This window comes from Trichoderma asperellum, chromosome 4, assembly GCF_020647865.1.
Source record: "Trichoderma asperellum chromosome 4, complete sequence".
NCBI lineage: Eukaryota > Fungi > Ascomycota > Sordariomycetes > Hypocreales > Hypocreaceae > Trichoderma > Trichoderma asperellum.
Genome location: NC_089418.1, coordinates 5,334,211 through 5,346,260, shown reverse-complemented (window position 1 = coordinate 5,346,260; position 12,050 = coordinate 5,334,211). Strand labels below are relative to the sequence as shown.

The window sequence follows — 12,050 nt, the reverse complement described above, 5'->3', positions numbered from 1 at the left end:
CAGTATAACATGCTTATGTCTTCTGCACTAATATGCCGTCGTGGCACATGCAAAATAGCGCTATCTGCGGAGGTCGTTGTCCTACAACACAACTTTGCGACAAGCACCACTAAGTGACGTTGTGGAAAAGAAAGAAACTAACGAAAGTGCTACTGTGGCTCGAACTCTCCTAGAATTTATTGTTACGGCGCGAGAAACGCCTACGCGGGCGTGGAGGACTTATGACCACGGCTTCAACTACATATAGTCTCCAGACTCAAAGGGAAAGCGTCCCCTGCCTAGCATGCTTGCCTAAAACCTATGTCAAACAGTAATTAACACATTTGAAATACCTAGTAGCTAGAATATAGTAAAAATAAAAATAAAAATATTAAAAGTAATATATATATATATATATATATTTACTATGTAGATCTCGCGCTGAGTTTGCAAACATTTACGCGTAACCTAGCCTGGAAATTGGCAGATTATCTATCTCCTGCCGGCAATACGGCATCTCGTATGCTCGAGACAAGACTAAAGGTTCAATGGAGTCGTTCACTGATTTAGTAGATTCAAAGAGAACAATGATATGATTAAAAATATAAATAAATTAGAGAATTGAGAGGGAAGAGATATAGCTCCATGTAGAACTTCTTTCTCGCTACACTTAACGAATCTGCACTGGTGCGGAAACCAGTCGTTCCGCGCAAGCCTGCACATTGGATTCCAACTCATTTCAACACAACATCCGGCTGCGGGTCATCTTCCATATCCCAGGGAAACCCATTTTTGTACATGAGCTCATCTCTCGATAACTCTGTCGAAATAATAACAGTAAGCATATGTTCGCTCGCATTCAAGCTCACAACTTTGTACAACCCGCGTGAAATGTGCTTCGCAACTTGCAAAATTGCATCCTGAAGGGATTTGTCGGTCCCTGATCGTATGCCGCGAAAATCTGAGCCGTAGTTTATATTTGTGAAGATGACATCGACGTTGTATACGGCTTGGTAAGTACCGTCTGGAAGTCGCTTAAAGCCCGGTGGAAGGTCTTCAGTGGCGCTTACAGAAGCATTGACCGACATGATTCCAAAGCCGTGAGATCTCCGTTGAGAGCCTTGTGGGTTTTGATAGAAAAAGATGGGTACCAGTTTGGCAAACACTGCAAGAAGTATTTGAAGTTGGAAAGCTGTAGAGCAGCGTGTGGGGTGTAGCTTACATTTTTAGACATTCTGGCTTTAACCCTACTCTAACACTGTGCTTTTGCTGGCCTGGTTAGGAGAGGCAGCCAACTGACTACGAAATCGCTGCACACTATTTGCCGTTGAATAGACCGTTGTTATTTCTCAAACTAAAGACTCTAAAGAAGAGCCTCGCAATTCTGACTACCTACACTAGTCCTAAAATAAGAATAATCCCAATTTAGTTCCTCCGTCTTTAACAAATCGGATTTATTGGGCTGCATCCCTGTGCTTGTAATTCACAGCTGCATCGGGTTTTATCGCGACATATATCAACTGGCACGTCCGATTGCATGTATCCCTCCAGGGTGCAGCGAAAGTTGTATGGGGAGCCTCTGCAGTAATTTGCCAAACTGTTGTCGTTGCAAACAAACACATAGCGAGCAATAGCCTGGACACCTAGATCCGCCTCAGTTTTGTTAAGTGGAACGGCATTGGCAAGATAAACCCAATTGATCGACAGTAGAACTATTGCACGCGTGAATATATAGACTCCAATATATATTATATCAGAAGGAAGTGCTTGCCTACCTTTTGAGAGCAGCTGCATTGTGGTCTTATAGCTTTAAAATTGCGATGGAATTTATCAACGAGGGGTTTGGAGGAAAGTAGAAAAAAGGAAAAGTTTGTATTTGTTATTTTTGTAATCTTGAATTCTTTCGAGTCTCTCGAAGCCTAACTTCTTTTTAATTTGATCACGCTCTAATGCAATCTGATATATTGTTGAATGTAGGGTCAATTGGGCACTTTGGTACTCCGTCTGCATGAATCAAACTCTCAAACTAACCGGCTCCAGCTGTAATGGCACATGGTATTGGCTCAAGTGAGACAGTTTGATAGGTGAGCTCTCCTTGACGCATTTGCATTCCTTGACCAACCGACGGCCATGTGCATACGCTAACTGCAACTTGCATATGCACTGCCACTTGCTTGAACGCATCATCTATATTCATACTAGCCATCCATCTGACAATCGACGATGGGCAAGTAGGATATGTGTATATGTTCCTCTTAGATACGCTATGCATGTGTGAGTCATTATTATCGTCTCCTATGAACCTTTGTTTGCATAGACATAACCACTGTTAGGAATTACAAAGAGGTCAGAATAAAAGTTGTATGACATGGTGAAGCTGGGATTATTTTAGAGACTACAAGCAAAGGAGCCTCGTGTACTTCTGCTGATCGCATCATCAAATGTGTCACCGAAATTATCCAAGTAATTGATTGAATGCTAGTGGCGTGCGCTGCGGGGTGAGGACCATTAAGAAGTTACAACGCGTCCAGCCAAGCTCCCAAGGCGCTCGACCTACATGATGTAGGATAAATGCAAAGTGTTTGACGGGCATAAATATGGAAGATTAGAGAAGCTACCAGTAGTAGAGCGAAGATTACCACATAGAGGATTCTTTTGTATTTGATGCATATGCGCCAAAAAAAAATAAAAAGAATATTACATCTTGTTCAATATTCAACAAGGAAGCAATTGGCGGGTAGGGGCATTAGATTACGATATGCGGAGATTCACAGACATTCTAGATGCATGTGCATGAACATTCTTTCAATTTGGTTGCCATGAAGTACAATAAAATTGAAACCAGTTTCAAACGGTAGTTGAGAGGCTTGACGGTAGAGGCTCCAAAAGCAAGCCTGGGGCAGCCAATTTCATCGCTCCATACACACTCAACAATGAGAGAAATGACTGTTGCGGCAGAAAGAAGGCTCGCTTCAGAAAGAAAGCTTCAGAGCCCACCCCTGCTGCAATAGCAGCCAGCAAAGCAAACGAGCCTGGTAGAAGTGGTTAACAAATCATGCTCGCTCGAACAGCAAAAATTTCCAGCTTTTTGGCGAACAAAAGCATTCAGAATGGGTACATAACTGGTCATTACTCACTTCTTAAAAGGCACTCGAAAATCGCCGACACCTGAAAACACTCACATAGCGGGAATAGCCTCTTTAGCTGCTATTTCATTGTCATACTTAATAGTAAACACAACATTAGAGCGATCAAAGGTTTTCTCGAACTTGACTGTACCAGAACGAATTTCGTCAGTGTTAAGAGTAAGACCTAGAAGGTGCTCAAGCCCATGTTTCACGAGAAGATCGTTAAGCTCTGTGTAAAAAGCAGGTTTCTCGGGCAACGGCTTATAAACTTCAGCCTTTAAGCCTTCGTTATACCCAAACTCAAAGGGGAACAAAGATCCCTGACGGAAAGCCCAAGATCTGGGCACAATAGATCCCCCAAAGACATTGGGGCGATTCTGGCTGTCCTCCCACGGGGAAGATATAGCTCCAAGCTCAACTAGTTTCTCGGAGGGAGAGAGATCAAAGTGGCGATGCAACAAACAGATGGCGAGTTCATTGTAGACCTCATGCTTCAAGAACAGTTCACTTTCCACCCAAAGCGGTTAGTAGTACGATTATCGCAATCTCCTTCTCAAGGATTGCCTGATGCTGAAGCTGCTCGAAGGTGTCCGAAGCAGCATGGAGACTGGGGAGGGAGTCATAGACAGAAGGGCTGTAAACTGCGGCGGCGGCCATTTTCCCACAAGTGAGTGAGTTTTGTTTTAACAAAGGGTTAAAGGACAGAAATTTGCGAGTACGTTAAACTATTGAATACTAGTTTCTGTAGAAATTATCAAAGTATGTAGAAATATTGACGTATTTATGTTGTGTTTCCGTGCTCCCGTCAATCCGTCGGCCATTGCCTTGAAGCCTTTGGCTTGTTAGTTCAGACACCGCTTGTTGTCGCTGCTCTATGCGCAAAATCACTAGATGTTGGTCATATCATCTGTTATCAATTTCAAAGTGCCGTACCTTCTTGCAGAAGTAGGGCCGGGGTCTACCCTGGATCAGTGTGTATACAGGTTGTAGGAGCCACCTTGTGGATAACGTTGGCAATTGTAGTTGCCACCCACATTAGCAGTATGCAGGTGGCAGTTAGTAACTCTGCTGACACCCTTTCTTGCCTGCAGTTGGTAGTTAGCGCCTGCAAGTGGCAGTTAGAACCTGCAAGTGTTCCAATTTATCACCTGTCAACAAGCTAGGTCACGTATCGTCTAAATTAGTACGTAACTAACTAGCACACTCTGGCAAGTTCTTTTTCAAAAACAACACATGATTAAAATTAAATCTCTAGTTGGATTCTATTTAATAACAATATAGACAATATACAGAATAAAGTAATGACTATGACAAAAGCTAAATGAAATTTGATATGCGTGAGTGACTTTTCTATCGCGATCCAGCCTTGCAGCTACAACAAAGTAAATATGGCAAAACAAGCCACACGGGCGGCGCTGCTACCCACCAACCTCTGTCTCAAAAGCGCCATTGATCTGGTACTGCCTCGCGACTGGTTGGTTGGCGTGGTAATGCTGACCAACCGTTTTCGCTTCACCCTCGCTCTCTCTACGTTACTAGTTAAATTCCGACTTTAAGTGGGAAATCCGGTGCATACAGAAAATCTTGCAAAGAGCCGTTCGATTGCAGGCCGCTACACAGTCCAGCAGAGGTCTGTTGTCACTCGGTGATGCCCTCGCCTGATCAGTTCGATCTGTTTTAGCTCCAGAACTTGGCCCCTGCTTGCTAGTAGCTAGCGAGTGCCGCCGAAGCATCAACACCCCGCCGTCACTGCTGAAAAATGGCGATTAAGATTTTCAGGTTGTTACAGAATGGGCAACTCGATTTTTCTCTGGAATTCGAGAATATCATATTTGCAATTGTGCCCGCGAGCTGTGCGCTACTTGCAGTGATCCTTGATAGCGTTTGCGGCATGCCATGGCGGCGCGGTCGTGGCCAACGCCCACGCTTGAGAGCAGCAATTCAATACAGAGTATAGTAATCGTTGATTCGGTGACTTCTGACTGCCCAGAGGCTGATCAGTGATTTTCCTAGGCTGTTCTGGCGATACTTACTGGCCTGCATGCGATTTCTCTAGCTTTCTATTATCGAAATTCGGGTGCCTCTGCTCTATTCTCGGCCACCGGCACTGCAGCTTATGTACTCCGACTGGTTGCTTCCTTTGTCGTCTTTCTCAGCTTTACTCTCCCAATTCCCAGTTCTGAACTTCGAACGGACATATATTTGCTGGCAACATGCGTTGCTGATGGTTTTCGACTTCACACTCTCTGGGCCATGGCCCGGCAGCCGGGCGAACCTGTCGGGATCGCTCTTCCCGCACTACAGGCAGCTGTGGCTGCCGTGAGTGGTGCTGCCTTAATTCTTTCTGAAGTATTCTCGAATTTCAAGGTGCACGCCTCTAGAAAGCAATCTGGCCCAGTGCATGTGGATGAGCCAGGAAGTGGCGTCTTTGGCATGCTCTTCTTCGGCTGGCTCTGGCCGTTGCTCCAGTACGGACACAAAAACACCATTGCCACCAGCGATTTAGAGTCCGTTATCGCTCGCTCCACGGCGACCTTTACGCTCGGCAGCGATTGGATGTATGCCATGGAGGATGGGAGGAAGTTCATATTCGCAATCGCCCTTCCTTTTCTCGGCGCGGTTATTATCCAAATTCTCAGCGCTGGAGCTACTTTAGCACAGCCGTTCATCGTTCAAGGGATTGTATCCTATTTGCAAAGTAAGCAAAACAAATCAATTGGTATCTGGCTTGTTATTGCTATGGTATTCGAGTATGTTGAAAACTAGAACTCTATGTCCAAGCCTGCCTGTCTAATGCTAACCCCGTCTGCTAGCCAGCTTGCCATCAGCGTTCTAGAGGCCCATGGAAGCCATGCATTTAATCAACTCTCTTTCAAGACGAGGTCCTTTCTCATACACAGAATTGCACTTCGAAGTCTTGGTGGCTCACCTCCGGCTGGCGGGTGGAACGCGGCCGGCAACAGGGTCATTGTTCACGTCTCACAAGACTCGGCGGCGATTGCTGGCGCAGTGCAATTGTTAGGCATGATTATTCCCAACATTCTCGTCATTGGAATTGGCTCATACATGCTTTTTCGACTTATCCATCTTGCGTTTCTTGGCCCGCTGCTAGCTGCAATTGCTTGCACGTTACTTCCCACGCTACTGGCAGGGCCGCTCTCGCGGAGCGAGCATCGTCTGTTACAAGCTACTGAACTTCGCATTGCAAGTATAAAGCATCTTATCTCAGAAGTTAGGAGCCTTCGCTTCGGCAACATACAGCATACGACAGAAAGTCAGGCTACAGATAACAGAAGGCAGGAGATTGAGGCGGCAGGGACGTTTCGCCGCATCCTCACTGTGGTTATAGTCGCAGGTATATTTATGTCTCATTTTATACTCTATATGTTTTGCCATTGACTGATTCATTTAGCCGTCTTTCTCTCAAGTCTTGCTACATTGGCCGCCTTCGGCGGCTTCTCCCTGTCGCCGCAACACAACTTAGACTATGGTATCCTCTTCACGTCTTTGTCGACCATGCAGATTATGCTCACTCCTCTTCTCTCAATCATACAAATGTTACCAGAATTTGTTAGCTCTCTTGTGAGTTGGAAACGTCTTTTATACTATGTTAAAATAAACGAGGAAGATCTGCCATCTTCTAAGTCTCCTCAGAGTCTCGCTTTCATCTCTGAAAAACCGACATCACCACAGAATACTTTAGTAAAAATGGTGAACCTCACCGCTAAGACTGGAGAAACCCTGCTGACAATGGAAGATATGACTGCTGAGTGGGCATCCGGCTCAGCATTCATTGAGCATGCTAATCTCTCGTTGGGGATGGGGCGCATGGCAATCGTGGCTGGTGCCGCAGGTTCTGGAAAATCAAGCATTCTGAAGGCTATCCTAGGGGAAAGTACTGTGGTCAAAGGCCGTCTTACAGTCAGCGCACATAGATTGTCACTGTGTGATCAAATGCTCTGGTTTATTCCCGAGTTGTCGATCAAGGAAAACATCGTTTTCGGAAAGCCCTTTGACCAACATCTTTATAATAGAGTTGTCGCTTGCTGTTGTTTAGATCGAGACCTGAGGGCGCTGGATGGCGGAGACGGCACGAGGCTCAGCATCACCGGCTCACCACTCAGTGGTGGGCAGCGGCGCCGAGTGTCATTGGCACGAACCCTCTATGACTCTGGAGATCTGTTTCTGCTTGATGATATATTTAATGGACTGGATGCCAAAACAAGGGCCACTGTTGCTACGAATGTTTTTGGTACAAATGGATTTATTCAAGAGATAGGCGCTGCTGCCATTCTCGTTTGTGCTGAACGTATGTTGGTCATTAGCTCGTTTCGGTTTCTCTTTACTGACGTCTATTATCAGCGCCCTGGATCATGTTATCTTTTCCTTGCATCGAATTCTACATGATTCAAAACAGCCACCTCAATGTTGTGGACAAAAGCACATTTGTGGAAAATGAGATCAAACATGCAAGGCACCAAGGTTCCAAATCGGCTATAGCAGCCACAACAACGGAGGTCTCTTCATTTGACGGAGTAGAGGGACGGCAGTCTGCCTTGGCTGAAGAAGAAGTTGTCGTAGATGATTTTTTATCACGCGAAAAGGCAAAGACTTGGGAAGCCCATCTCATATACTTCAAGTCTTTGGGCTCTCCAATTGCTGTCGCCATCGCTGGCGTGTTTCTATTTGCTTGGGCTGGCACTGACAGAGCTGGATGTGAGTATTGAAAGGAACTCTGTGTTTTTAAAGGTGCCACTGAGCAGAATACTGACGTGACTAGCTTTCTGGTTGTCGCATTGGGCAAGCCAGTATTCAAACCTGGGCCATGGCGTCGAGAATGGTTACTACGTCGGAATATATGTTGCATTCTCTGTGGCAGGTGTTTTGGCGATGTTTATTTCGGTTTGGTATGCGTCTAGCAACACTGGCCCGCTGATTGACACATCTAACTAAAGACAAATAGGATCACTTTTATGCGTATCGTGCCGGAAAGTAGCATCAACCTCCACCGAGACATGCTTTCGGTTCTAGTCAAGTATTGCACTGTAGTTAAATAATCCGCTGTCCAGTTTCTAACTGTTTATGCTTACAGGAGCCCCGCTTACGCTGTTGAACAGCACAAATCCGAAAATCTCAACAGGTACGTTCTATATGCTCTGAATTGGCAGTTCTGCACCATGCTAAGAAGATGGAGGTTTACGAATGATATTGAAGCTGTTGATCTACATCTTCCACAGTCGCTACAAAATCTTATAACCTGTATGTTATAATTAGCGCGCCCTAATGATAGATGCTCTTCTGACATAAATATAGCGATCGCATCCTGCATCGGCTCTATTGTCGTCATCGGCGTCGGGTCACCTTACACAATGATCAGTCTCCCTATTCTTCTGCCTCTAATTTTCATTCTTCAAAAATTTTATTTGAAGACTTCATTTCAGCTTCGCTCGCTCCAGGTCGCGGCACAGGCGCCTATGCTCCAAATGGTGGGCGCTATCCTGGAAGGTCGCATCACCATTCGCGCGTTCAACCAAAACCAATACATGGCTCGTCTCATGTCAGATTGCATAAATCGAGGCTTAATGATGGGATATTTGTTTAAGTCGGTGCAGATATGGGTTACGTTGATGCTAGGCCTCGTTAATGGATGCTTGGCCATCGCGCTCGCAAGTTTGTTAATCGGTCTTGGCGGGTCAAACAGCATTACTTGGGGGGGCCTCGCGCTGGTCAATGTCATTCGGTTAGGGCAGGACGCCATGCTGCTGCTTACGTGGTGGACAAGATTTGAGTCGACCATGGCTTGCATGGATCGGATCTGCGATTACACTCGGCGTACGCCGCAAGAACGTGTTCAGATTCCGGAAGATAGTGTTGACTGTGCTTGGCCTGAGCATGGTAGAATACAGGTCAAGAATTTATCACTTGCTCATCAGTATGTTTTTTTTTATACATAACTACTTATTGTTTGAATCATAGTTGGAGCTAAAGCAACTATAGGTCACGCCGCGTTATCAAGGACTTAAACATCGATATTCCGGCTGGAAGTAAAGTGGCGATCCTGGGTAGAACTGGCAGGTAAGAAACATTTAGGACAAATATCGAAAAGCCATTGATAAACACTAATCAGTATTTCAGCGGCAAAACATCGTTACTGCAGGCTTTCTTTAAATTAATTCGGTGTACCGGCGGCATCCTTGAAGTGGACGGCATCAACATCTTTTCCGTCAGCAGTGATCTGGTGCAGTCGCGTCTAGTTGGACATTCGCAGAGCTTCGTAGCAGACTCGAGCGCGACTGTCAGGCAAAATCTCGATACTGAAGCTAGAATTGCCGATCCTGACATTCAGCATTTGCTCTCTTCCCTTGCACCTCCGCAGATAGCTGGAGACATCATGTCCAGACTGGATTCGAGATGGAATGAGTGCAATTTTTCAGACGGCCGGCAGCGCATTATAGGCCTCGCACGAACTTTGCTCCGGGATTCGGCTGTGTATGTGATGGATGAGCCCACAAGCGGGTATGTATCGAGATTTGATCGGATTAAAACAAAATCTCTAACATACTAACAGTTGTTAGGATGGATGAACAAAGCCATACTTCTGCTATGAAGGCTGTATTTAGCATCTTATCTAACAAGACTGTTATAACTACAACTCACACACTAGTGGGCATCACTATATTTGACTACATTATTGTTATTGACGACGGATGTCTTGTCGAGCAAGGTTCTCCGACGGCCCTTCTAGCTGAAGAAAGTAGTATGTTAAGTCAGCTTCTTCACGCACAGTAAATATCTTTGTTATTTTACTTTTGTATTGTATTGTTCTTAGTCTCTCTTGCTCCTCTAGACCGTTTTAAAAGTTTTGTGTTATTATTTAATTGTATTGTGTTGAATATAATCAGCAAATAAACAATAGTTAGTTAATATATCGTAAACCCTTTGAGACATATTCTATCGTTAAGGAAAGAAACTTATAGAATGAGGTTTCATAACTTCGCTGCATGGAAATCGTTTCAATCTCAACAATGCTAACAGAATTTGGCACGGCGCCACGGCTTTATCAACCGGCCCTGCGGGGATTTCCTCCAGTATCTGTGCCGTGGTATTTGATTCGGTCGATTTCACCGTATCAATGATGGCGCTGCCAACTTCGGCAAACTTGGGTGTGATGATCTTGCAGACTCTAGAAGATCAGGTGAAATAACCTCTTCGCCTCCTATGAGGAGCACAGATCCTCATCAGGTGAGGTCTTCATCATGCCAATGACTTTCTCTAGCTTATGCTTCAAAATCAATTTGAGTCTCTCCATCTCTCCATCCCTTCATCTATTAGAGCATACTTTGCTAAACCGCGATTATCCGCTGTCATGCTGAGTCATGTGTACGCAAAACAGCTATGACCTCAAATTACTGCCGTCGCGCTCAACTGACACTGGTCTTGCAGTTCCCATCCCAACTGTCATTACACCCATTGTCATCTACTTTATGTTCAAGGTCGAGGATCTCGAGATCGGGTGGCAGAAAACTGCGTGTAAGAAGACCGACGGCGACTCCAAAGCTATACATATTAGCACCAAGGGAGAAGCTGCTGCCACGAGATGGAACAAGCGGCAGTCCCGGGGCTTGATGCAGTAGTCCATGTGAATCTTGAGGAATACGAGCACGACCAAGGAAGACACGGCCGTGTCGAGGGGAAAATAAGTGGCAGATGGGGCGTGGAGGCTCAGCGGGGCGCCTCCATGGGAAGCAAAGGCCGAACTGGGGAAAAGGCGAACCCCTTTCAGCAGCAGCCCGGATGCTTTGCCATCTAAATGTACCAAAGATTCTTCATCTGATAAAGAGGCGAATATAAGGGGGGCAGAGGCCGTGGACGACGAATATATCCCTATCTACCTGCGGCTTTAACAGGGGTTACCAGATGACGAGATGGAATCAATACTTGTAGCAGGCATTCGACGCAGCACCTCAAAAGATTTTACTGAGTAGAAATGAGTCTGAGTCAGACAAACGAGATGCATCTGCTCTATCAACCGCATGTAAGAGCAACTACTGAAGCTTCCTCCAGAAGGATCGTTCCAAACGGTCTCGAGAGCTGCAGGAGACCCAGTTGCGAAGAAGAGACTTGTTTGGCAATGTAACCGCGCAGGGAAGATAGATTGTCCTTTTTCGTTTGACGCCGTGGACATTAAGATAAGCACCGACCCATGGGAAATTAGATGCAAGGAAAACGCAAAGTCAACATGTCCATAACCATAGACCAAGCGATGGACCCATTGCCCCCCCTAAGGAAGGAGAGCAGACAATGCAAAACGAGAACAGGTCAACAATGCAACAGCGGCCAGAGCGTCGGGTTCAATACATCACAGATTGGAATGATAGTTCCAACCGGTGGAAACACAAAATCTTCTTCGGGAAAACGACAATCTGGAGTATGTGACGGAATAGGGATGAGAACGGCGTAACGGCTGTGCTCCTAATCTAGAACCTAGAATTGCAGAGCCGACTGGCTGAAGTTGGTAGCCAGGCATGCTGTTGGGGCTGCAGATTGCCCGTGCGCGCTGTGGCTCAAAAAAAGTGGCGCGTCGATGGTGTGTCTCTCTAACGTTTCGAGAGTAAGGACACTCGGCCACAAAGGATGGAGGCCAAGCATCTTTTTGCAAACAGGGTTGAGGGTGGCTGTGAGTTCATCTGCTTGCGGAAATAATGAGGACAGCCGGATTAAGTTCGACTGGGGGATTGTGAAAGGATAAGATTTTGTGGTCTGAGGCAACAGGAAAGTGTGAAGAACACGCCAGCATAGTTGAAAGATATTTGGATGCTTTTAAGGCAATTATCTACTTATTTACCAACCGCCTACCTTATAACCCGTTTGTTTATTGAACCGCCAGCCGAGAAGAAGTGTGTGCCCCTTTCTCCCAAACCTCGGCGCCTAAAACAGGAGCGC

General features: G+C 45.7%; 4 protein-coding genes across 4 annotated transcripts; 2 read left to right on the top strand and 2 right to left on the bottom strand.

Annotated features, from left to right (window-relative positions):
- Positions 1–608: 608 nt before the first annotated feature.
- TrAFT101_008152 (uncharacterized protein) lies at positions 609–1,148 on the bottom strand. The gene has a single exon (XM_024907160.2). It carries the CDS (start codon positions 1,065–1,067, stop codon positions 714–716), a length of 354 nt encoding a protein of 117 aa, XP_024754571.1. The 5' UTR covers positions 1,068–1,148; the 3' UTR covers positions 609–713.
- Positions 1,149–3,157: 2,009 nt separating this feature from the next.
- Positions 3,158–3,764, bottom strand: TrAFT101_008151 (uncharacterized protein; the record flags this gene model as incomplete). Its single annotated transcript, XM_066128251.1, has 2 exons — positions 3,158–3,614; positions 3,679–3,764. The coding sequence occupies 2 exons, from the start codon at positions 3,762–3,764 to the stop codon at positions 3,158–3,160; spliced, it is 543 nt and encodes a 180-aa protein (XP_065984368.1).
- Positions 3,765–4,625: 861 nt separating this feature from the next.
- TrAFT101_008150 (uncharacterized protein) lies at positions 4,626–10,038 on the top strand. The gene is made up of 13 exons (XM_066128250.1): positions 4,626–5,058; positions 5,121–5,857; positions 5,921–6,462; positions 6,520–7,416; positions 7,470–7,823; positions 7,888–8,014; positions 8,071–8,142; positions 8,200–8,247; positions 8,302–8,366; positions 8,421–9,039; positions 9,105–9,182; positions 9,243–9,623; positions 9,683–10,038. Exons 1-13 carry the CDS (start codon positions 4,867–4,869, stop codon positions 9,894–9,896), a joined length of 4,326 nt encoding a protein of 1,441 aa, XP_065984367.1. The 5' UTR covers positions 4,626–4,866; the 3' UTR covers positions 9,897–10,038.
- A 445-nt stretch (positions 10,039–10,483) lies between these two features.
- TrAFT101_008149 (uncharacterized protein) lies at positions 10,484–10,741 on the top strand (the record flags this gene model as incomplete). Its single annotated transcript, XM_066128249.1, has 1 exon — positions 10,484–10,741. The coding sequence occupies one exon, from the start codon at positions 10,484–10,486 to the stop codon at positions 10,739–10,741; it is 258 nt and encodes an 85-aa protein (XP_065984366.1).
- Between the last annotated feature and the right edge of the window lie 1,309 nt (positions 10,742–12,050).

Excerpts from the sequence above, each read along its gene's own strand:
- TrAFT101_008150 (XM_066128250.1), top strand. The coding sequence starts at position 4,867 with ATGGCGATTAAGATTTTCAGGTTGTTACAGAATGGGCAACTCGATTTT. Across the intron at positions 5,059-5,120 it reads GAGCAGCAATTCAATACAGA|GCTGTTCTGGCGATACTTAC; the intron begins GTATAGTAATCG and ends TGATTTTCCTAG. Across the intron at positions 6,463-6,519 it reads CACTGTGGTTATAGTCGCAG|CCGTCTTTCTCTCAAGTCTT; the intron begins GTATATTTATGT and ends TGATTCATTTAG.
- TrAFT101_008152 (XM_024907160.2), bottom strand. The coding sequence starts at position 1,067 with ATGTCGGTCAATGCTTCTGTAAGCGCCACTGAAGACCTTCCACCGGGC.